Source organism: Schistocerca americana, chromosome 7 (assembly GCF_021461395.2).
Source record: "Schistocerca americana isolate TAMUIC-IGC-003095 chromosome 7, iqSchAmer2.1, whole genome shotgun sequence".
NCBI lineage: Eukaryota > Metazoa > Arthropoda > Insecta > Orthoptera > Acrididae > Schistocerca > Schistocerca americana.
Genome location: NC_060125.1, coordinates 436,656,235 through 436,683,284, shown reverse-complemented (window position 1 = coordinate 436,683,284; position 27,050 = coordinate 436,656,235). Strand labels below are relative to the sequence as shown.

General features: G+C 43.6%; 1 protein-coding gene across 1 annotated transcript in view; it reads right to left on the bottom strand.

Moving 5' to 3' along the window:
- The window catches only part of LOC124622282 (myrosinase 1-like), a 204,625-nt gene that overhangs the window by 99,892 nt on the left and 77,683 nt on the right, over nt 1-27,050 (bottom strand). The window contains exon 2 of the mRNA XM_047147949.1: nt 18,184-18,382. Within this exon, the coding sequence (XP_047003905.1) occupies nt 18,184-18,361 (178 nt within the window). The 5' untranslated portion in view covers nt 18,362-18,382. The remainder of the gene's footprint in view (nt 1-18,183; nt 18,383-27,050) is intronic.

Below are 27,050 nucleotides of genomic sequence, written 5' to 3'. Positions count from 1 at the left end.
TTTCACTTTGGTCATCAGTTTGAGCTCGGAACCCCTCCGTCCCCCCCCCCCTTCCCCCTTCCCTCTGACACAGTGGCTTACCTTCCACCCCAGTTAACAGTAGACAAATTGCCCTCTGGGAACACCTATTAAAAAGTGCGTGTCGACTTCTCGACCATAGTAATAACCAAGGGCAAGTTCTCTCTTAGTCGGCATTGATGACCGATTTGCGATTTATAACATAGATTAAACCGGCCATGTTCCAGGTGGCCACAGCTCGTAAACAGCTTGCAACAGGTGTCCATTTTGCAAGAGGCTGTCTGCTGTTATCAGTGATATGTGTACAGAGAAGCGACTACAGAGCCAACTACACTGTAAGTTGCATAGAACCAACACCTTGAAGCTGCTACCGAGCGAGGTGGTGCAGTGGTTAGCACACTGGGCTCGCATTTGGGAGGACGACGGTTCAATCTCGCGTCCGGCCATCCTGATTTAGGTTTTCCGTGATTTCCCTGAATCGCTCCAGGCAAATGCCTGGATGGTTCCTTTGAAAGGGCACGGCCAACTTCCTTCCCCGTCCTTCCCTAATCCGATGAGACCGATGACCTCGCTGTCTGGTCTCCTTCCCCAAGTAACCCAACCCAACCCATGAAGCCGCTAGCAATGGTTGCTTTGAATGGGCATGGTCAATTTTCTTCCCCATCCTTCCCTACTCCGATGGGACCGACGACCGACCGACAAATCAATCAACCAACCAAGCTGCTAGCAGGTAAGGCTGAGATATCAGGTATCGCCTTGGTAGAGAATCGCTAACTGCAGCAAAAGATGTACAATGTTCAGTTCATACAAGATATTTGTGCAATGAGTTACCCAAAGAGACCGCCGCGAATATGTCTAAGAGACAGTTTATCCGATGTTCCATAGTGGAAATGTGTACACAGGTTCTATTTTAAGTTAGAGTCTATATCTTTTATAAGAGACATTTTTATGCCTGCCCATCACAGAGCTGCTAAAATATTTATTCTTCTGAAATTAGTTCCAACAGGATGTCATCGTCTGGCAGACAATTCTTTTTTTAAATATTGTATTTTAAGAACGTGGTACCCCATGAACAAAATAATTAAAGTTAGCCAGACGATGACTTACTGTCGAAACTAGTTGTACAAAAATGAGCACTGTGGTGGCCTTGCATCAAAATGTCTGCACAAGGGTTTACAAAGTAAATTTATCCAGAAATTTGAACAATTGTAGAAAAGGTGCCTAGAACAGACGTACCAAACTAACAGTAGAAATGACTTGTATTACTATACACACTGCCTGACAAAAGAAGAACTGAAGTAGCCAGAAGCCAGAGTCAATGTAACCATACACGCACATACCATCGGCGGGTACATAAATGAATAAGGGTTGCAATTCCTCGCGACAAGTATAGCGGATACCACCGAAGTTCATTAGTCTTGTTCGTGTTAAGTGTTGTTACCAGGCCTGGTAGAGTATACAAGAGGCGTGAGCACCGTCTAATGTTATCACTGTGAATGACAGAAAGATTCCGTGCACTCGTGTGAGGCAGCATTATCAGCAAACCACGGAGTTTGAAAGATACCTTAATATGGGACTCCATCTGGCCGACTGGTCGAATCGAGTAGTATCCAGATACTTCAGATTTGACAGTGGACCGTTGTTGCACTGCACGGGAAGACAAGGGCAGGCATTCTTGCCGCCAGGTTTCCGGTCACAACGGAGAATCACCGTATTGTGCACCAAGTACATCGTCATCTCTTCATATCTACGTCTGCCATCTGAGAACGAGTAATGGACTCCTTGCAACATACTGGTCATACCACGCTACTGGTCGGATAATAGCAACTGCCGAACTAGGAGATTCAGTCCCATGCATAGGCTGTGTATGGAGCAATTCCACGACCGGGAAGCATGGGCTATTGATGAGTGGTGTCGCTGTGTGTTCAGTGATGAATCGCAGTTCTGCGCTAACCTGGTTGAATGTCATAGGTGAATATGTCGGCGACCTGAGACGACGTCACATTTTTCTAGTCTTTTTAAGAGACACAGCGATATTACTTCTACGATCGTGGAGTGGGGAGCCATCAGATGTTACCTCAGATCATGGATGGTAGTGATTGAACGAACTCTGACAGTGCAACGGTATGTCACAGACGAGCTGCATCCTCATGTGTTAACTCCCACGCAACAGTACAGCGGTGCCATTTTTCAACAGGAAAATTCTCGTTAGCACATGGAGTGTGTGATAATTTGAAACTTCCTGGCAGGTTAAAACTGCATCCTCATGTGTTAACTCCCATGCAACAGTACAGCGGTGCCATTTTTCAACAGGAAAATTCTCGTTAACACATGGAGTGTGTGATAATTTGAAACTTCCTGGCAGGTTAAAACTGTGTAGCAGGCGGTTAGCTCAGTCGGTGGAGCACTTGCTCGCTTAAGGCAAAAAGGTGCGTGGTGCGAGTCCCAGTCTGGCACGCATTTCAATCTGCCAGGCAGTTTCAGACAATAAGGTTGTTAGAGATGCTGACAGCTGACCGTACAGTTGTAGCTACTTTTCCTTAGCTGTTTCCTGCAGTTTCATGCAGTTTGGGTTTTTAAGCGTTTTACCATTTATCAGCACTATTCTACACACATTAAAAATAGTTTTGCGTCACCTCGGTTCCTAGAGTTCCGGAACCTGTACAGAAAACTGCAATAGAGATCAACATAAACATCATTTCCGTCCTTTTTATTGGTTATGAAAACCACACATTGCATGTTGTACCACCATACAGCGAGACCTTCAGAGATGGTAGTCCAGATTGCTGTACACACCGGTACCACTAATACCCAGTAGCACGTCCTCTTGCAATGATACTTGCGTCTATTCGCCGTGGCATACTATTCACAAGTTCATTGAGACACTGTTGGTCCAGATTGTCCCACTCCTCAACGGCGATTCGGTGTAGATCCCTCAGAGAGGTTGGTGGGTCACGTCGTCCATAAACAGCCCTTTTCAATCTATCCCAGGCGTGTTCGATAGGGTTCATGTCAGGAGAACGTGCTGGCCATTCTAGTCGAGCGATGTCGTTATCCTGAAGAAACTCATTCACAAGATGTGCACGATGGCGGCGCGAATTGTCGCCCATGAAGACGATTGACTCGCCAATATGCTGCCGCGGATGTGGTTGCACTATCGGTCGGAGAATCGCATTCACGTATCGTAAAACCGTAACGGCACCTTCCGTGACCACCAGCGGCGTACGTCGACCCCTCATTATGCCACCCCAAAAAATCAGGGAACCTCCATCTTTTTGCACTCGCTGGACAGTGTGTCTAAGGCGTTCAGCCTGCCCGGATTTATTCCAAACACGTCTCCGACGATTGTCTGGTTGAAGGCATATGCGACAATCATCGGTGAAGAGAATGTGATGCCAATCCTGAGCGGTCCATTTGGCATGTTGTTGGGCCCATCTGTACCGCACTGCATGGTGTCGTGGTTGCAAAAGATGGACCTCCCCATGGACGTTGGGAGTGAAGTTGCGCACCATGCATCCTGTTGCGCACAGTTTGAGTCGTAACGCGACGTCCTGTGACTGCACTAAAAGCATTATTCAACAAGGTGGCGTTGCTGTCAGGATTCCTCCGAGCTATAATCCGTACATAGCGGTCATCCATTGCAGTTGTAGCCCTTGGGCGGCTTGAGCGAGGCATGCCACCAACAGTTCCCGTCTCTTTGTATCTCCTCTATGTCCGAACAACATTGCTTTGCTTCACTCCGAGACGCCTGGACACTTCCCGTGTTGAGAACCGTTCCTAGCACAAAGCAACAATACGAACGCGAACGAACCGCGGTGTTGACCGTCTAGGCATGGTTAAACTACAGACAACACGAGTCATGTACCTCCTTCTTGGTGAGCTGACTGGAACTGTTTGGCTGTCGGACCCCCTCGGTCTAATAAGTGCTGTTCATGCATGGTTGTTTACATCTTTGGGCGGGTTTGATGACATCTCTGAACAGTCACAGAGACCATGTCTGTGATACAATATCCACAGTCATCGTCTATCTTCAGGAGTTCTGGGAACGGGGGTGATGCAAAACTTTTTATGATGTGTGTACATTTCTATGTATATTTCGCAAGCCATCTGGCAGTGTGTGGCAATGAGTACTTCCTGGGCCTTTACCTCTTCCCCTCTTCCATTAGCGAATTGTGCATGCCAAGAAAGACTAACTTCTCCGATTTTCTCATCGCGATCGTTTCGCGAGACATATGTGGAACGAAATAATGCTTGGAACGTAAGCTCTCTGATTTCAGCAGTAAATCTCTCCCTGATATACAGTTCCTATTTTGGTCGTCTGCCACGAGTGCTTGCTCAATATCTCTGTGATGCTCTCGTCCTTAGTAAATGATCCTGTGACGAAATGTGCTGCTCCACTTTGCATCTGTTAATCCAACCTAGTAAGGTCCTAAAACGACGAGTAACACTCAAGAATTGTTCTTACAATCGAAACAACTTCTTTCGTGCATGAAATACTTTTTGCGATGCCACTCTGTGTTGGAGTAGCGAACTATTACCTACACATTGTAAGTAGATTAACTAGAGATTAACATGGCTTTGGGGTTAGCAATGATTTTATTTTTTTACTATAATTTGATTAGTGATATTGTGTGCGGTTCTGAGGGTGAAGGAGACATATAAACTAGGCAGCAGTGATGCACCGGTACAGAGGGCATAACTTCTGCTGGTCGCAACTGCAGTTGATTCAGAGTTCGATCATTTCCATCAATATGCATTCTGCGTTGTAAGAGAGTCCTTTCTGCTGTTTGACCGGTCCTTCTCGCATGAATACTCTAGAGAGACGTCACAAAAGCGGTCCAGCACGTTAGAAGAAGTCAGTGTCTGGCTGCACACAAGCAAGCAACTTGCCCAAAACTGCGCAAACGAGCACTTTGGATGGCTATGAGAAGTACAGCCCTTTGAGCACTCGATCGTTTTCTTTGAAATCTAAGGTATTAAGCAACATTCACACAGCAAGAGCTCTGTCTCAGAGAGACCCAACTTCTTCTATGCTGGTATGCAGTTCGTCGTCTATGCCCATATGCTGTTCTCTTAGCTAGTGGTTCATGTGAACAAAGAGATGAAAATCAGAGGGAGCCAAGTCCGCGCTGTATGGTGGGGGATTAAAACACTTCCCATTGAAAACGCTGCAGGAGCGTATTTGCTGCAGCTGCAGTGTGGCGGAGCATTGTCGTGAAGAGTTGCCCTTCGTAGACAACTTTCTCAAGTCACCTGATCCACTCGCTGATCAAGATCATCACTTAACCGTCGCTTCTTTCCCGACCGCCTGCATTGCGTTCCTTTGCATGCCCTGCTTCATAGATCTTAAACCATTGCCTCAGTTTGCTGTCATGCATGACCGTTACATTATTTAGGCTGCATGAAATTAATGCCCCTCAGTATGAAGATATCGAATGACAGCAGGTATTTTACTCTAGGCAGTAAACATCGATGTTTTGGGCATTTGTAAGAACGCACTGTGCCAACAGTCTTGCAGCAGTGGTAACACCGGTCAAAGTCAAATCACCGAAGTAAAGCACTGTCGGGATTGGCTAGCACTTGGATGGGTCGCTGTCCGGGTCTGCCGAGTGCTGTTGGCAAGTGGGATGCACTCACCACTCGTGAGACCGATTGAGCACCAGCGGTCACGAAAACTGTCAACGGCCAGGAGAGAGGTGTGCTGACCACAGGGCCCTTCGTATCCGCTCCCGGTGAAGCCTAAGGGCTGAGGATGACACGGCGGCCGGTCGGTACCGTTGGGCCTTCAATGCCTATTCGGACTGTGTTTGGTTTTGTAAGTACTCACTCTACTCTCAGAGCTGAAAAGTGCGACGTGAAGCGATCGACGGCGATACTAAAGACACCGTGCAACACTTATGCACAAAGCTTCATCAGATTTACTCTGTTTCTTTAATTTACTCTGCAACTGAACCCTGAAAAAAATGTAAACAGTGATGGCGCTATAAGACTCCCTTGTGGAACTACCGAAATTACCTTTAGATCAATCCATTTTGTCTCGTAACAAGAGACGCTACGTACCACGTAGGCAGTCTCCATCACACTTGTAGCAGCGCTCAAATACTTTTTCTCCTTTTTGTCTCACTTATCTGTGGCCAGTTGCACAGACCCTTATGTAATAAACCGCCATCCTTATTGCAGTATAGATTTTCCCTCAACAGTAGAATGAACTGGCGCAGCGCTCGTAATTTCGGCCGTTACAAGTTCACTTGCCTAATAGTAGTCTCCTCATATACTGAAACAGGCAGTAAAGAAGATAAGCTTAATGCATCTACATTTTCACGAACGTAGCTACTCTGAAATTCACTCGTAAATGTTTGGCAGAGGCTTCACAGAAACACTCTCAGACTATTTCTCGACCGTCCCACTCTCTATTAGCACGTGGGAAAAATAATTTCGCATGGAACTTGCATAATTTTCTTCAACCCCTGTACGTTCCGCAAGGAAGAGAATGTAATGACGAAGCAAAAACCGCACAAGAACACAATTCTTTCGAGTTATCAATCTTCTGACTGGTTTTATGCAGCCAGCCACAAATTCCTCTCTTGTGTCAAGCTTTTTATCTCAGAGTAGCACTTGCAACCTAAATCCTCAATTATTTGCTGGATGCATTCCAGTCTCTGTCTTCCTCTAGAGTTTTTATCCTCTACAGCTCTCTCTAGTACCATGGAAGTCATCCGCTAATGTCTTAACAGATGTCGTATCATCCTGTCCCTTCTTCTCGTCTGTGTTTTCCATATACTCCTTTCCTCGCCTATTCTGCACAGAACCTCTTCATTCCTTCCCTATCAGTCCACTAATTTTCAACATTCTTCTGTAGCACCACATCTCAAATGCTTCGATTCTCTTCGTTTTCAGTTTCTACATAATCCAGGTTTCACTACCATACTCGTATGCCGTGCTCCAAAGGTGCATTCTCGGAAATTTCTCCCTCGAATTAAGACCTATGTTTAATACCAATTTACTTCTCTTGATCAAGAATTCTCTTTTTGGCAATGCTAGTCTGTTTTTTATGTCCTTCTTTCTCTGCCCGTCAAGGGTTATTTTGTCGTCTAGTTCGCAGAATTCCTTAACTACATCTACTTCGAAATCACTAATTCTGGTGTTAAGTTACTCCTTCTTCTCATTTCTGTTACTTCTCATTACTTTCGTTTTTCTTCGATTTACACTCAAACCATATTCTCTACTTATTAGACTCTTCAAGAGATTCTGCAGTTCTACTTCACTTTCACAGAGGATAGCAGTGTCATCAGCGAATCTTATCATTTATATCCTTTCACCTTGAGTTATGTTGTAGAATACTTATTCTAGGTCGATAAATCCTATGAGCGTTTCTTGGTTTATCTTCGGTCTTTCTGCCATTATCAACCGCAGTATCAGAATTGCCTCTCTGTTGTTACCTTTACCTTTCCCGAAGCCAAACTAATCGTCATCTAACAGATTCTCAATTTTCTTACATACTTTTGTGTTAAACTTACTATTGACAGAGTATATCAAAGTAAGGGGAGTAGCATGTGGCGGTTTGTTACGAGAGCTTCAGGTAACATTGTGCATCATCGATTCAGGTACTCAAACTGACGACAGCCGTAATGATGATGTGGAACAGTTTTGTCTCGTGCTGAGTAACAACAAAAGACACATTATGCAAAGTTACTGTTTCTCACTAAAACCATTCAGTCCCCCATATTAACTATAAACAAGGACGATCTGGACTTGAGAGACTGCTGAAGGGGCGCACGACTTCCTGCCAACAACTAAACACAGGCAGATACATAGTTGATTTGAAAACATTTTTCCACACAAACGATATATTATTTAGCATTTGCTGCCACCCCCCCTACGCCATCAGAAATTATAATTGCCTTTCATTGGGCTTTTGGTAAAACCTTTAAAAATAAAAAAATCCAGCAGCAATGTTTTTGGAAACGGGTTGTTTTTAGGGTTCCGCACCTCAATTGGTACACGGGAACAGTTATACATTGAAGCGCCAAAGAAAGTGGTATAGGCATGCGTATTCAGACAGGCAGAATACGGCGCTGCGGTCGGCAATGTCTGTGAAAGACAACAAGTGTCTGGCGCAGTTGTCAGATCGGTTACTGCTACTACATTGGCAGGTTATCAACATTTAAGTGAACTTGAACGTGGTGTTATAGTCGGCGCACGATTGATGGGACACAGCATCTCCGAGGTAGTGATAAAGTGGGGATTTTCCCGTACGACCATTTCGTGGGTGTACCGTGAATATCAAGAATCCGGTAAAACATCAAATTTCCGACATCGCTGGGCCGGAAAAAGATCCTGCAAGAACGGGAGCAAGAAAGACTGAAGAGAATCGTTCAACAGAAGTGCAACCCTTCCGTATAATGCTGCAGATTTCACTGCTGGGCCATCAGCAAGACGTCCATGGCGAACCATTCAACGAAACATCATTGATATAGGCTTTCGGAGCCGAAGGCCCACTCGTGTACCCTTGATGACTGCACGATACGAAGTTTTACGCCTCACCTGGGCCCGTCAACACCGACATTGGACTTTTTTTGACTGGAAACATGTTACCTGGTCGGACGAGTCTCGTTTAAAATTGTATCGAGCGGATGGACGTGTACGGGTATGAAGACAACCTCATGAATACACGGACCCTGCATGTCAGCAGGGGACTGTTAAAGTTGGTGGAGGCTCTGTAATGCTGTGAGGCGTATGCAGTTGGAAGTGATATGGGACCCCTGATACGTCTAGATACGACTCTGACAGGTGACACGTAAGTAAGCATCCTGTCTGATCATATGCATCTATTCATGTCCATTGTGCACTCCGACGCACTTGGACAATTCCAACATGACAATGCGACACATCACATGTCCAAAGTTGCTACAGAGTGGCTCCAGAAACACTCTACTGCGTTTAAACACTTCCGCTGGCCACAAGACTCCCAAGACATGAACGTTGTTGAGTATATCCGGGGTGCCTTGCAACGTGCCGGTCAGAAGAGATCCTCACCCCCCTCGTACTCTTACGGATTTATGGACAGCCCTGCAGGATTTAGGGTGGCAGTTCCCTGTAGCACTACCTAAGTCATTGGTCGAGTCCATGTCACGTCGTGTTGCGGCACTTCTGCGTGCTAGCGTGGTCCCTACACGATATTAGGCTGGAGTACCGGTTTCTTTGGCTCTTCAGTATATGGTCACTTTGTTATCTGTCTGTCCCACAATTGAGACAGATTTTTGAAAGGAATGGGTAGGGTTATCAGGCTCAAATTTATGTCAGGTAGTGAGGTTCCTTGGCAACGTAAAAAACTGAAGCTTCTAAATCAGTTCAATACGGCCACGTATGTCACGCATTTCAATACTCGCTGACTCCATCATCAAAATCTTTAGATGAAATGGCGGTACAGCGTGTGCCTGGAAACCCCGAAGTCGCGAGATGGACTCTCGGTCAGACCACAGAATTTTCACTCTTCTTTTTAATCCAGCCTTCACCTCTCACCGATGTGACAAGTCCCCAGAAACAACTCTTTGTTCGGATTCCACGTTAAACTCCGTGCCCCCTTTCTCCAGCTGGACAACTGGGGTAAGTTAGGGACATGCAGGTCGCCGACGTGCCGTCCAATTCAAAGACTTGCACCAGGCCACTGAGCCACATGAAATTATTATTATTATTATTATTATTATTATTATTACAAGGGCTATTCGGAAAGGTAAGTTCCGATTAGTCGCGAAACCATTGTGAAAATCCGATGAAGCTTTGCACAGACGTGCTGGGCAGTTTCTCTAGTATGTTCGTCGATCGCATCACGTCACTCTTTTTAGTTCTGAGCGCACAGTGAGCATGTAAAGATGCCTAGAAAATAGTGTCTCCCGCCAACTGCGAGAGTCCGGTGAGAAATTTCGCCTGAACCTATGTAGCCCAAGTGACATAACTGCCATGCGTTTCCTTTTTCCCTGCAGGGGCAATGAAGAAGCTAGTGCAGCGTTTTTGATTAGGAAGTGTTTGATCCCCACTATACAGCCGATAACTGGCTCTCTCTGAGTTACATTACTGCTCACATGAACCACTGACTATTAAGAGAACGTTTTGGCACAGACAACAAACTGCAGTCCAGCGCAGAAAATTGGTGGAAAGCACGAGGGTATTGGAAAATTGATAGGATGCTAGGACAAACGTCTACGTCGCAGCGGCGACTATGTTTAGCGTACTCGGAAAGGTATGTCCGATTTGGCGCGAAATGGAAACCAGTGTGGAAATCCGATGGAACTTTGAACAGATGTGTTGGGCAGTGTCTTTAGTGTGCCTGTTGATCGCTTTACATCGCTCTTTTCGGTTCAGAGCGCAAAGTGATCAAGTAGAAATTCCTAAAAAAACAGTGTCTCCCACCAAATATGTAGATCTGGTGAGAGATTTCGCCTCAAGCTATAAAGCCCAGAAAACATAAATGTCATGCGTTTCTTTCTTCAAGGCAATTCTCAGCCGCATTCTGCAGGGGCAATGAAGACGCTGTTGCAGTGTTTTCGATGGGAAGTGTTTGATCACCCACAATACAGCCCTTAAATGCCTCCCTCCGATGTTCATCTCTAACACAGGAAACGCTGGCTACAAAGACAACGTTTTGGCACGAAGAACGAAAGGCAGACCAGCGTAGAGAATTGGCAGAAAGTACAGCCGTCTACTTTCTGTAACGAGGATACTGGAAAGTTTGTACAACGCTACAACAAATGTCTAAATAGGAGCGGCGACTATTTAGAGAGGCAGCTGGAAGGTGTGGCTAACTGTTGCGAATAAAAAATTTTTGATTTTCACTGTGGTTTCCTTTTCGCGACCGATCGGACCTTACTTTCCGAACAGTCTCGTAGATAAGTAGCTGGAAGTTGTAGCTAACCATTAAAAATAAGACATTTTTGATTTTCACAGTGTTTTCTATTTAGAGGTCGATCGGAACTTACTTTCCGAATACCCGTTGTATTATCATGTATCTAGATATATTATTAAGTGTGTACAGAATTAAGAGTGCGAGTTGTTCTCATACTTGTTCGATTTTTTTTATTATTTTCTTAAATAAGTATTACTTAGACATATCTTAACAGAAATAAATTTATGAATCTTATTACAGAGCTAAATATTAAAATACGAAACAAGTTATTTTCGTTTTAGGTAATTTACGGGATCTTCAAAAGCTTTTCGTGAAAGCAGAATGAATCTATCTTGCTCACCTCTGATGTACCTCTCACCACGGTGTCCCAAGCAGCCAGTTGTGTCTTAAGCCGTCCTTCAGTCACTATGTTTACACTGAGCTCCGAAAACAGCATTTAGTAAACCGATTTCACACTACTGCTTCTGATTCATCAAATTAATTATTTTATTTTATGAATTTTGCAGTCCTACACGTTTATTGTATGAAAGGGGTCTTTTAAACCCTGTAGCAAACCAGTTGTCTTTCCGATACTTTATTTATATTTTACTAATAACAGTTATCAGTTTGGGACTTCTGCACTCTTTGTTGAGAGATCAAAAGCACTGTAAAAGTTGCATTCCCGTACAACACTCCGATACCGAATCTGGAAATGTGGTTCTAGCTGCCAGATTTCCGCTTCCGCAACTAGCTTTCGCGTAAAGCACAACCGTTTTTGAAACGTGCTTCGGTTGTCAGATTACGTCTTGTTTCCAAAAATTTTCGGCTTATCTGGGCGGCTTGACTTTTTGTACAGCGAAGGAGAAGCAGAAATATCTGCTTGAATGGAAACAGTCATTGTGATGACTAAATCAGAAACGGAAACAGTTGTTCTCCAGATGGCTTATTCGACCGGTTTAGCGAGACCGCTTCGGACCTTAACATGTAAACTCGACAGCGAGTAATGGTTTCCAAAATTCGGTTTCCGCTACTGGAAGTTGTGTCGCGTATAAAAGCAGTGAATCTAACTCCACACATGTTCACAGATATGGCGGTGGTGTAAAACTTTCTTTTCTTTGTTTTTTGAAGGTTATTTTAACCCTTGGATGCATAACAGGGGCCCTTTAGTAACGGCAACCTTTTATTCTCTCAATAAATTGACTTAAAATTTATTTATTTTGGTTGACGTCCTGTATAATCCTTGGAAATACACTGACTTTCTTTGTTTCTTGCAAGTCAAATTAATTATTTTATTCCAGGAATTTTGTTGTTCCACCCGTGTAGTTCATTATAGGAGCCTTTTAGACCCTAGCAAACCAGTTGCCTTTCCAAGACTTTATTAATTTTTATCAGAATGACGTGTTAAAGTAGCTGTTTTAGTTACAACCGTTATCAGTTTGGCACTATTACTCCTTGTTGAGAGGTCAGAATCTGTAAAAGTTGCAATTGAAGGAAAGTGTATTTCTCAGTGGCAAAAGATTTTTAGATGGATTTTGTCTCATAAACAGAATAAGTAGTCTTCTAAGGCCCTACGTGAAGCGAAGACTGGAGAATTAGATGACACAGAGTACAGAATCGGTGATTTCCTTATCGGTCATGATGGAACTCACTAGGATAAATCACTGCAACCAATGACCAGAATAAGCCGGCCGCGGTGACCGAGCGGTTCTAGGCGCTACAGTCCGGTATAGGCGCTACAGTCCGGAACCGCATGACCGAGCGGTTCTAGGCGCTACAGTCCGGAACCTCGTGACTGCTACGGTCGCAGGTTCGAATCCTGCCTCGGGCATGGATGTGTGTGATGTCCTTAGGTTAGTTAGGTTTAAGTAGTTCCAAGTTCTAGGGGACTGATGACCTCAGATGTTAAGTCCCATAGTGCTCAGAGCCATTTGAACCAATGACCAGAATACGAGTACACAGTGTCGCGAAAATTTTTCTTTCTCCAGTAAGAGGTAGTGCCACTAAACAAAAAGGAATGTTAACTAGGAATGAAGCCTCCGTGACCTGAGAATTTTTATAATCGTGACTTTCATCTTAAAGGACAATTTGACAGTTGTACGTTGTGTGGCCAAAAACAGCAGACGTGTCATGTTTCTCTGTCTCCGCAGAACAGCTTCAATGCAGATGAAAAACGTAAAACCAACATTATTCTATAATGAATGAACATCAGTAGTTGATTCTTTTGACCAGAAAGCGTATTACATACATCTGGAAGAAACAATCATGAAGATGACATTTTGTTTTATGGAGAAACGTATTGGATACAGTAGATACAGTAGCAATAAATACCTCATGCCTGTTTTCACAGTAGCATACCAACTACACGGAAGGCAGGTCTGAAAAAACGGAACTTTTCTCGTATAGACAGGAGAATCAACAAGTCACGTTTTCAAAATAAAGTTCTACGAGGTACGGCCCGTTATGCAGCCAACAGACAAAGATTGCGACAGCTGGAAGGTCACTAAAAGGAAGATGCCTTATGTGTTCCCGTCGATAAGGCAGAAAAGTGGTCAGTCATTCAGCAAATGCACGAAAAACCTATTCAAAGAACGTACTGAAATTATTTATGAAGACTATTGCTTTTAATGAGCGAATAAGCTTGTGTGGATGAGTAAAAGTGACAGTTATTTATTCAACTGTGGAAAATAACGACATAAATAGCTGACAAAACTGGCATTCTCTGGATGTTCATTTTGCTAGTATTCTATTAGAAATGAAAACAAAAAAAGAAACTGTATTCATAGTAAAGTATCAAAATTTTCATTACCATGTACCCGCGAAAACGCCTTTAAAATTATCAAACAGTCAAACAAAGAAATACGTGTAATGTACAAATGAGTAAGTACAGTACCCAAGTTAAGAAACATGATCCCGGACATTTTTTGTATGCTGGGCGCAGTTGCTTTGCGAGTCTACAAAGCGATTTTGTAAACGTCTCTATGGCAACTCCTCTACATAGCTCTACATCCAGTAATTGTTTCCGTCCACAGCCATTTGCGCTTCGCTATCAAAACCGCTACTACGTATCAGAAATTTCCCTAATTTGACTCAACTGTACGAGAGCCTTAATAAAAAAGAATAAATTTATTAAAACTTCATGGACGATGGGGCAACTTTTTACGCATCCCAGTGTTTATGATGTCATATCTCCTGCGATCTTGGTGTCACACAGTGATATAATTTCGTAGGTACATTCAGCGGCATATGTGGATACTGTTTGCCAAATGTGCTCAGAATAGAGTTAATAGAAAAGAAGTAATAAATTTATACGTCAAGCATGATGCGGCAGTTTTTCACGCTCTGTGTTTACGATGTCGTACCTCCTGAACTATGTGTGTTAGCATGATGTAATTTTGTATGTGCATTCAGCGGCATACATAGATTCTGTCTGAGAAATTTATTGCGAATACACTTAGTAGCACAGAAATAATAAATTTAACATTTCCTTCAATTTAATTTTATACATATTTTGTAGCCTCAAAGTTGATCGTATAAATACACTGGAAGTAAGAATTAAAAAAGCCTTTAGTCACAATTTTTCGTGTCTTATTAAATACACAATGCATTTCGGACCCTGTGGGTCCATCATCAGTACATGATTTACTTTTGCTCTTGAGAGAGATGAAATGCATGTTCTTATCAGGAAACAGTCTCATGTTATGTTACGAATTTCGTAAGTAAATGCGGAAGATATGTGCGAAACAATGGAAAAATAAGTAGTGTAAACTTATCAAACATTCCTAGAAAATAAATTAAAAACGCTTTTCTTATATTATGAGATAAGTTTACACTGTTTATTTTTCCACTATTTCGCACATACAGGGTGTTTCAAAAATGACCGGTATATTTGAAACGGCAATAAAAACTAAACGAGCAGCGACAGAAATACACCGTTTGTTGCAATATGCTTGGGACAACAGTACATTTTCAGGCAGACAAACTTTCGAAATTACAGTAGTTACAATTTTCAACAACAGATGGCGCTGCAAGTGATGTGAAAGATATAGAAGACAACGCAGTCTGTGGGTGCGCCATTCTGTACGTCGTCTTTCTGCTGTAAGCGTGTGCTGTTCACAACGTGCAAGTGTGCTGTAGACAACATGGTTTATTCCTTAGAACAGAGGATTTTTCTGGTGTTGGAATTCCACCGCCTAGAACACAGTGTTGTTGCAACAAGACGAAGTTTTCAACGGAGGTTTAATGTAACCAAAGGACCGAAAAGCGATACAATAAAGGATCTGTTTGAAAAACTTCAACGGACTGGGAACGTGACGGATGAACTTGCTGTAAAGGCAGGGCGACCGCGTACGGCAACCACAGAGGGCAACGCGCAGCTAGTGCAGCAGGTGATCCAACAGCGGCCTCGGGTTTCCGTTCGCCGTGTTGCAGCTGTGGTCCAAATGACGCCAACGTCCACGTATTGTCTCATGCGCCAGAGTTTACACCTCTATCCATACAAAATTCAAACGCGGCAACCCCTCAGCGCCGCTACCATTGCTGCACGAGAGACATTCGCTAACGATATAGTGCACAGTATTGATGACGGCGATATGCATGTGGGCAGCATTTGGTTTACTGACGAAGCTTATTTTTACCTGGACGGCTTCGTCAATAAACAGAACTGGCGCATATGGGGAACCGAAAAGCCCCATGTTGCAGTCCCTGTATCTTCCGCGTTTGACTTACGAAAATCATAGCCTAAAAATCAAACTTTTTCATGACAAGAACATGCATTTCATCTCACTCAAGAGCAAAAATAAATCATGCACTACACTAAAGAGCTGAAGAAACTTGTACACCTTCCTCATATCATGAAGGGCCCCCGCGAGCACGCAGAGTGCAGTAACACGAGGTGGCATGGACTCGAATAACGTCTGAAGTAGTGCTGGTGGGAACTGACACCATGACTCCTGCAGGGCTGTCCATAAAACCGTTAGAGTTCAAGGGGTTGGAGGTCTCTCCTGAGCAGCACGTTGCAAGGGATCACAGATAAACACAATAATGTTCATGTCTCGGGAGTTTGGTGACCAGCGGAAGTGTTTAAACTAAGATGAGTGTTCCTGGAGCCCCTCTGTAGCGATTCTGGACGTGAGGGGTCTCACATTATCCTGCTGGAATTGCTCAAGTCTCGTCGGAATGCACAATGGACATGAATGGATGCAGGTGATCAGACAGGATGCTTACGTACGTGTCACCTGTCAGATATGTATCTAGACGTTTCAGGGGTCCCATATCACTCCAACTACACACGCCCCACACCATTACAGAACCTCCATCAGCCTGGACAGTCCCCTGCTGACATGCAGGGTTCACGAATTCATGAGGTTGTCTCCATACCCGTACACGTCCATCTGCTCGATACAATCTGAAACGGGACTCATCCGACCAGGCAATATACTTTCAGTCATCAACAGTCCAATGTCGGTGTTGACGGGCGCAGGCGAGGTGTAAAGCTTTGTCATAAAGGGTACACGAGTGGGCCTTCGGCTCCGAAAGCTCATATCGATGATGGTTTGGAAGCTAACACTTGTTGATTGTTCAGTATTGAAATCTGCAACAATTTGCAGAAGGGTTGCACTTCTGTCACGTTGAACGATTCTCTTCAGTCGTCGTTGATCCCGTTCTTGCAGGATTTTTTTTCCAGCCGCAGCCATATCAGAGATTTGATGTGTTATCGGATTCCTGATATCCCTGCTTCATTGCTTCCTCGGAGTTGCTGTGTGCGCTGACTATAACAGCAAGTTCAAACTCACTTAAATCTTGATAACCCGCTATTGTAGTAGCAGTAACCGATCTAACAACTGCGCCAGACATTTGTTGTCTTATGTAGACGTTGCCGACCGGAGCGCCGTATGCTGCCTGTTTACATGTCCCTATTACACAAGCTGAGACACGTTATCAGTAAAAATCTGCTAATCTTCACATAATTTGCTTTTTTCCGTTCACAACTGCAATACGGTGTACTTCTTTGGAGTAACTCAGTGGGTTCAAGTACCATCTTCAAGTGGCAGAGGAAAGCAGTCAGGTGCATTTTAGGACTAGCACCAAGACGAAGTTTCAGAAATCATTTTAAAGAACTAAAGATAATGACACTACTTAGTATATACATTTATAATTGTTTAATATACGCTAAATAGAACGTAAAGAACTTTAATTTAAGATCTTAAGTGCATGTTCATAATACTCGAAATAATAGTAACATAGACCTACCATACACAAGGCTGACATTAACATAAAAGAGCCATAAACACCTTAGCTTGAAATTTTATAACAAACTTGCAAGGGCTGTGAGCGAACTACCGATGAATAACTTTAAGCAAACAATAGAAGTGTGGCCCAAATGTACGCCACATTACTCACTTGATAAGTTTCTAAACAGTGACACAAAAGAAATATGCTACATGAAACAAAAAACTGCCGTATAAATTATACCTATATGTTTGTGACAGTAATGTACCGACAAAGACTTTTTTAAAACGGTGCAAATGGCTCTGAGCACTATGGGACTTAACATCTGAGGTCATCAGTCCGCTAGAACTTAGAACTACTTAAACCTAACTAACCTAAGGACATCACACACATTCATGCCCGAGGCAGGATTCGAACCTGCGACCGCAGCAGCCGCGCGGTTCCGGACCGAAGCGCCTAGAACCGCTCGGCCACAACGGCCGGCTAAAGACTTTTTACATGGATATGAAAGATGTACCATGAATAATCTTGATACTATTGTATATTTAACTGTTATGGTTTATTATTATTATTATTATTATTATTATTATTATTATTATTATTACCATTGTGAATGAATAATTGTTGTATTATCCATATTACTTTAGCATGTATATCTGCTTGCCCTCCACAGGCACAATTATGTACAATAATAATTATTGTAATTTAAAAAAAAATGTATTGAACACACTGACGATGCGAATTGTATGGAAAACATACTGAAAACCAAATAAAGATTCTATTCTATTCTGTTCTATTTGAATACGCATGCCTATACCAGTTCCTTTGCAGCTTCAGTGTAAGTCGATTTACACCTGATAATGGAAATACATCGTCTATTTAATAAAACATGAAAATTTGTGATTGAAGGTGTTTTTCAAGTCATACTTCAGGTGTATTTTCTTCAATACCTACATTTAGTACTTGTTTTAAGGTAGGGCTCTTACAGACACCTCTCATGCATCCCAGAGTTAAACTAGTGTAGTTGCGAGCGGCTGCAGCGAGCTAGTACTGACCGTCAAGGTCCCAGGCTCCCTCGACCTGATAGGCGGCGGTGGCGGCGCCGAAGATGAAGTCGTCCGGGAAGCGGTTGCGCGGCCTGTCGGCGCGCTGGCCGCGGCGCTGGGGGCCGTCCGCCTCCGCCTCCAGCACGTGGCCCTGCTGCGCGTGGTAGGCCGCCACCCGGCTGTACATGGCGCGCGGCTGCAGCTACAGCTGCGAACACGCGGGACAGAGAGGCTTCCTTCAGATGGGCAGTGCGGCACGTGGGGACGTTCCCGTCAGGAGGCGACCTTGTCCCCCCAGCGGTTAAGCTGGCGCTCAGCTGTGCGCATGGCAGCAACGACGCTCATAAAAGATAACCCCCACCTGGCGATGAGTCACGCCACCTTCAGCAAGCGGCGCCGCTCTGAACGACAAAGCTGTCGCGACTTGCATAACTCTCAGCAGCTGTGACGAGCACTCAGTCAACAGAGGCTGTGCTTCTGTTCCCTTCAGAGACTGGTTTGATGCAAAGTAGGGATTGGATTGGATTTTTTAGGGGAAGAGACCAAACAGCGAGGTCATCGGTCTCATCGGATTAGGGAAGGGCGAGGAAGGAAGTCGGCCGTGCTCTTTCAGAGGAACCATCCCGGCATTTGCCTGGAGCGATTTAGGGAAATCACGGAAAACCTAAATCAGGATGGCCGGACGCGGGATTGAACCCTCGTCCTTCCGAATGCGAATCCAGTGTGCTAACCACTGCGCCACCTCGCTCTGTGATAAGTAGGTTACTGGCGGAAGTGAAAGTGTGAGCGTAGCTCTGAAGCGGAATCTGGATACCTCAGTAAGCACAGCAGTAGCTTCACAAACGCACAGGTCCCGGCTTCGAGCTCACTGGCTTAAATTGACAATAAGTTTCATATCACTGCAGACTCCACTGCAGAGTCAATGGCTCATTTTGGTTTGATGTACGTCCACATTCTTGTCTGTAGTCCTCGATCTCCCTCCATAAGGTTACCCCCTTCTCTCTATTACCAAATTGACTATCCCTTGATGCCTCAGTGTACAGAGTGGTCCATTGATAGTGACCGGGCCAAGTATCTCACGAAATAAGCATCAAAATGGCTCTGAGCACTATGGAACTTAACTTCTGAGGTAATCAGTCCCCTAGAGCTTAGAACTACTTAAACCTAACTAACCTAAAAACATCACGCACATCCATGCCCAAGGCAGGATTCGAACCTGCAACCGTAGCGGTCGCGCGATTCCAGACTGTAACGTTTAGAACCGCTCGGCCACCACGGCCGGCCGAAATAAGCATCAAACGAAAAAACTACAAAGAACGAAGCTATGATTGGCCCGCTAGATGGCGCTGCCATAGATCAAACGGATATCAACTGCGTTTTTTTAAACAGAAACCCCCATTTTTTATTATTAATTCGTGTAGTACGTAAAGAAATATGAATGTTTTAACTGGACCACGTTTTTCGCTTTCTGATAGAGGGCGCTGTAATAGCCACAAACGTATAAGTACGTGGTATCACGTAACATTCCGCCAGTGCGGACGGTATTTGCTTCGTCACACATTTCTCGTGTTAAAATGGACCGTTTTCCAATTGCGGGAAAGGTCGATATCGTGCTGATGTATGGCTATTGTGATCAAAATGCCCAACGGGCGTGTGCTATGTATCCTGCTCGGTATCCTGGACGACTTCATCCAAGTGTCCGGACCGTTCACCGGACAGTTACGTTATTTAAGGAAACAGGAAGTATTCAGCCACATGTGAAACGTCAACCACGACCTAAAACAAATGATGATGCCCAAGTAGCTGTTTTAGCTGCTGTCGCGGCTAATCCGCACATCAGTAGCAGACAAATTGCGTGAGAATCGGGAATCTCTAAAACGTCGGTGTTGAGAATGCTGGGGACTGATGACCACAGATGTTAAGTCCCATAGTGCTCAGAGCCATTTTTTTGAGGATGCTACATCAACATCGATTGCACCTGTATCATATTTCTATGCACCAGGAATTGCATGGCGACGAATTTGAACGTCGTGTACAGTTCTGCCACTGGGCACAAGAGAAATTACGGGGCGATGACAGATTTTTTGCACGCGTTCTATTTAACGACGAAGCGTCATTCACCAACAGCGGTAACGTAAACCGGCATAATATGCACTATTGGGCAACGGAAAATCCACGATGACTACGACAAGTGGAACATCAGCGACCATGGCGGGTTAATGTATGGTGCGGCATTATGGGAGGAAGGATAATTGGCCCCCATTTTATCGATGGCAATCTAAATGGTGCAACGCATGCTGATTTCCTACGTAATGGTCTACCAATGTTACTACAAGATGTTGCGCTGCATGACAGAATGGAGATGTACTTCCAACATGATGGATGTCCGACACATAGCTCGCGTGCGGTTGAGGCGGTATTGAATAGCGTATTTCATGACAGGTGGATTGGTTGTAGAAACACCATACCATGGCCCGCACATTCACCGAAGCCGACATCCCGGGATTTCTTTCTGTGGGGAAAGTTGAAGGATATTTGCTGTCGTGATCCACCGACAACGTCTCACAACATGCGTCAGCGCATTGTCAATGCATGTGCGAACATTACGGAAGGCGAACTACTCGCTCTTGAGATGAATGTCGTTACACGTATTGCCAAATGCATTGAGGTTGATGGACATCATTTTCAGCATTTATTGTACAGGTAATCACGCTGTAACAGCATGCGTTCTCAGATATGATAAGTTCACAATGGTACATGCTTCACATTGAAACAACCAAAATAAATTGTTCAAACGGTCCTACGTTCTGTATCTTAATTTAAAAAACCTACCTGTTACCAACTGTTCGTCTAATATTGTGCGCCATATGTTTGTGACTATTACTGCGCCATCTATCACATAGCGAAAAAAGTGGTCCAACTAAAACATTGACTTTTCTTTACGTACTACACGAATATGTAATAAACAGTGGGGGTTCCTATTTTAAAAAACGCAGTTGATATCCGTTTGACCTATGGCAGCGCCATCTAGCAGGCCAACCATAGCGCCATCTGGTTTCCCCCTTCAAGCTGGACAAGTTTCGTACTTTGTAGTTTTTTCGTTTGACGCTTATTTCGTGAGATATTTGGCCCGGTCACGATCAATAGACTACCCTGTATATACTATAAACTGATCCCTTCTTTTAGTCAAGTTGTGCCTTGAATTTCCTTACTTCCCACATCAGTAGAGCATGTATTCAATAGTTATCCAATCTGCACATCTAATCTTCAGCATATTCCAGTGGGATCACATTTCAAAAGCTACTATTATCTACTCGCCTGAAATGTTTATAATCAGCGTTTCACTTTCGATCAAGCCCACACGCCGAACAAACAATTTCATAAAATTATTCCTAACAGTTCATTTTATATTCCATGTTAACAAATCTATCTTTTTATATTTTTCCTGTTATTTTCAGTATATTTTTCACATCCTCTCTACGTCTGTTTATCTGTCTATCGCTTGAGCCTTGTCCCGTAGTTACGCACGGGCAGCCATCGGTAATCGGATATGACATGTTAATGTTTAAGGGGTGGCCAGATGCCCTTCCTTCCGCCACCCCGTACCCCCCGGGACGGAATTAGTTTTCCCCAACTGTCTGCGTCGAGTGTAATCAATGGAATAGTTCGAAAGTGTTCAGATGTCTGCGAGCCATGTAAGTGAGGTGTAACTTGGAGACCAGCCTGGTATTCACCTAGTGGGATGTGGAAAACCACCTAAAAACCACATCCAGGCTGGCTGGCACATCGGCCCTCGTCGTTAATCCGCCGGGCGGATACGATCCGGGGCCGACGCGCCTACCTGAGTCCACAAAGCAGCGCCTTAGCACTCTCGGCTACCCTGGTGGGTCTGTACTCTCTACATCTGTTATTGTCAGTTATTTTGTTGACTGCTTCGTAATCTGATTCTCTCAGCATTGCCTGATTTAATTCAACTGTACCGAGCGAGGTGGCGCAGTGGTTAGACACTGGACTCGCATTCGGGAGGACGACGGTTCAATCCCGCGCCCGGCCTTCCTGATTTAGGTTTTCCGTGATTTCCCTAAATCGCTCCAGGCAAATGCCGGGATGGTTCCTTTCAAAGGGCACGGCCGACTTCCTTCCCCGTCCTTCCCTAATCCGATGAGACCGATGACCTCGCTGTCTGGTCTCCTTCCCCAAACCAACCAACCAACCAATTCAACTTTATTCCAACACTCTTGCTTTCCTTTAGTTGATAATCTTATATCCTCTTTCAAGGCACTCTACATTCCTTTCAACTGATCTGGTAGGATTGAAACGTCGTCATCAAGCCTCCAAGCTTTTAATTTCTCTCCCAAAACTTTATGTTCCTGTCCAGATTTCTTCTTAGTTTCCTCAGTATACACTTGGGATAGCCTACAGTGCTATATCTCTCCCTTCTTAACCACTTATTCCCACTTATTTTTTTCGTCATTTAAAAAAGGGTATTCCAGTCATCATTACCAAAAGACCCCTCCAAATCCTCCCATAAATTAATCCTCTAGAACGTACACAATACTGTGATTTTCATTTATTATTCTGTTGTTCTACTAAGATCACTTAACAAATCACAGATCAGGTGAAACCGATTTTTATTGTAAGCAGTTGAAAACTTTAAGGAGTTAATGCTCTGTCTTTGGTATTATCCAGAGATCACGGTGCCACACCAAAGTCGGCAGCACATATCGATACCACAGACATTAGCGGGATCTCACAGCAATCTGCTACGACCTACGGGAAGTGCTCCTGAAGGCCACACCTAGCCCTCAGCATAGCAGCGCCCTCGCATCGGGTATCAATACAGAGCTGAGCATGGAAGCGATCTGTCTCCAGTTTGTGACGTCAGATACAGCAGCGAATGTCATCGAACAGAACAGTGACAGTTGTTAAGGTTTTTGATGAAAAGTACTTTCGTAAATACAGCCTTTTATACATCAAGGGAACAGTTTGTTAATAGGTCCATCAAGTGATTCTTTGTTAGTCAATGACAGTCGTAAATCATACAACAATCCTATGGCAAAGAAGTGTGTCAGGTACAACTTTTATTCATTTATGTAATAAAGTGTACTCATATTTCACGTGTTTTAGTTTCCCCTTCTCCCAGAGCAATCAAAAAACCCACAGTTATGGCTGCACGAAAGCAGGTTCGTCTGGTCACAACACTGTCAAGTGAGTATTGGAATTCCGAGAGTTTTTAAGAGATCTTTGCCTGATTTGCAGTTACTTTACACAAGATTGTTACTTCTGAGTCTGCCGATCTACTTGGTTCCTCCGATGCTAGGCAGCATACCGGGCCACAAGTTTCCTCCAGAGAACTCGATCAGTTGCCAGGTTTTCAGTTTCACTGAAGATCCTCTGCAAAAGTTCATTTCCAGGCTTTACGATGTCTCCCTCTACTTCCGCATCCATAACATTGATTATTTGTGGATTCTTCCACTTTTCATGTGTAGAACATGTCACACAAGTTTCAGTCTCCTTTCAGCAACGACTTTTTGCAGGCTGCATAGACCACTTCTTGTCGGCACCTCATCATGTGAAACGCGGCCGCGACAGCCGATCTTCAAAATTCGCCTCGAGCATCATTGGTGAAAAAACACTGAGCTTATGTGCAGATTTTGCTGACATTTTCCATAGGTTACACCCCTATACGGCCATGGGTAAAGTGATAGAGGAGTACAGTAGAAGCTTTGTGGGCACAGTAGTCAGCTGGATCCCATTCGTTGGAAGAAAACAGAAGCTTTCCCAGTTTTGCCGGTGATGTGTGCGTCTACGTACCCGTTATTACAGATGAGACTGCCGACATATGGAAATCGGGCAACATCTTGTATTTCCTTTTGTTGGAATAAAATCAGAGTAGATAAATTTTCACTTGTTATGGACGTTGTTTTTATTTTATCACTATTCATTTTTAGCCCTATCGAACTTGCCATTCTGTTCAGCTTGATAGTCATTAGTTGTAACATTGTGTGGATTTTGCCACAAGAACGTCAACACCAAATTAAGATCCGTTAGCCTGGGTTTCTTATGCAAACGTATGTGAGTGTTGGAGTTGTCCGGGGTTGTCCTCATTATGAAATCTACCATTAATGTGAAAAGGAATGGTGACTAAATGCTTCCTTGTCTGACGCCTGTCAGAATACTAAAGAAAGAGTTGTTCTCTTCTTCCGTTCTTATACAGCAACTTTACAGGTTTTTAAAGACGTCAGCGTGATGTTCAAGAATTTCACACAAACTTGCAATGTTCTACAATGATTCTCGGTGTATTATGTCAAATGCTTTTTTTTAATCAACGAAATCAAGGTACAATGAACAGTTAAATTCTAAAATTATTGCATGTATTGTTCTATTGTGTTTCGCCGAACAAACATTTATTCGGAGCAGGATCTCCCACTTCGAAAGCCATCCTGTTCTTATCGTAGTCGTCATTGGCTTCTAGTATCCTTTACAGAAGAAAGAGCCAAAATTCTTTACGTGCCACCAACAGAAACGCGATACCTCTCCAATCTGTACATTCGGTTATATTTCCTTTCTTCGGTAATTTAACAATGACGTCACGCCTCCGGTCTTCTGGACCTTGACTTGTCAACAAATATTTCAACAGTTTATAATGTGGTGAATTAAGTCCTGACTTCCATATTTCTGAATTTTCGTTGAGACTTCATCCAAACCAGCTGCGTTATTGTTTTGCTGTGCACACCTCTCCTTCGTGATATCACCTGCAGAACAAATACTTTATTTATATTTATGTGCACTGCTGCAGAAGATAATTTCACACGACGACAGGGAGTGAAAATAGGCAAAATAAGTTACGGCTGCTGTTTATATCAACAGAGTAAGAGATATAAAAGGAGTCTAATCCATAAGAATGGCCTTCCCCGGAAAAGTTGAAACGTCTCTGCGAAGTCATTTCATAAGACGCTTGTCGAATTCGGTACAACTTATTCACTTTACTACCTGATTTTAGCTCAATTCATGAACTCTTCCAGAAAGACTGAGCACGCAAATAAGGCCTATTCAATATTATATGTGTGTTTTAATGTGGGGTTTCGGCTTTGTTTTGTGGGAAACGCTGAGTTGGTCATCGTCTGCTGGGAGCAGACGATGTTGCTTCTCGTTCAAAGGAGAGCACAAGATGACGAACTTAGGTTTCCAATACCTGAACAGAGAGGTTTATCCATCTTATTCGAACGCTGTATCGAAGGCTGTTTTTGTGTGTGAGGTTGCTCACGGAGGGCTACCCCTCTGGTAGCTTCCGCTGCACGGGGAGCTGGGTATTCTCGAAAGAGAAAGCGGCACTCTTCGGTGAGCGCTTGGTGAGTACGGATCGTAGCTCTTAAGGGGGGTTTCAGGTTATAGGAAGCAAGTTTAGTTAGGACTTCATATGTTTAACTGTTGAAATACTTAAGAACTTCAGCTTAACTGAAGCGTTTGAAGCGAGTTATTTTTCCGAACGTGCCATAATTATATTGCTTTAAATAGGTGATTTTTGGGTGTTTGAGTTAAAAGTGCGGAAGTACATTTTGAACAACGATGAAGTAGAATTACAAACGGTAAATCTGATTAGAGAAGCTGGTTAGGATCACTTCAACCGTACGTGAGTGCAATACTGTGTCGAAGCGAGTATGATTTTTAATCTTATATTTGGTGGAAGTTGCTTTTGTCTTTGTGTGTCGATTTTGTGCCACCTGTTTGGTAATCAATGACCCTTCCGGTCCACCACGACAATACAATAGGCTTTATTTTAACAGTTTGCTTGTTTAATGAGCTATAATTTCTGCAAGAATATACGCTTTCTACAAAGCAGAACAACAGTTTGATTCGGAATGCACCACGTGCTCTAATTCGGCCGTTTGCAAGCAGCAGACGCAGTTAGTATTTTGAATAATTATCGCACAACCTCGTGCATTGGTTAAACCTCTGTCCAGAATAGTGCATGCGTGAATCGTAATGCGAATCTCACTGAGATATTTTTGTGGTATGAATGCAAAGGAGATGATAGTATAATTGTCTCCCACCCCCGTTTTCTGTGTTTCTTCTTGCTGTAGTTAAATTGTGCTCTGTTACATTCTCACGTAATTCTTATTCAAATATTTCTAGTCAGGCACCAGTTATGTGTAGTTAGGATGTGCAACCAAATACTTAGATACAATAAATAATCTACGTGAAAGATAAATTCAGTGGTGTTGATTTTACCCACTTTCCAATCCTGAATTAATGGTTCAAATGGCTCTGAGCACTATGGGACTTAACTTCTGAGGTCATCAGTCCCCTAGAACTTAGAACTAGTTAAACCTAACTAACCTAAGGACCTCACACACATCCATGCCCGAGGCAGGATTCGAACCTGCGATCGTTGCGGTCGCGCGGTTCCAGACTGTAGCGCCTAGAACCGCTTGGCCACTCCGGCCGGCTCCTGAATTAATCAAGTTGCTTCATGCACGACATGGAGTGCTATTTATCTGCCTACTTAAAGAAATTTGCATACTTGTAATTAAATTATTAAAGTAATTAAACTAATAATTTTACAGCTCCATTTTTTTTTCTAAATGGTTAGGAAAGGCTTGGGGTGGTGGCGACCCTAAATTTCTACATTTTTATCATTATTTGTATGAGAGAAGCAGCTAGAAATGCGAGATAACAAATATGGCTCGATGAGAAAGGTCGTAAAGATAGTAATACGTTACAAAGTGTACTAGCCAATATTACACTCTAAGGGGGGAAAAAAGGCGACACACCACGAAGCAGTTATCCGAATGTGACAAGAATCGGTAGATATAACTTACATGTACAGACGAGCAAATGATTACAGTTTCAGAAAACCGAATGATTTATTCGAG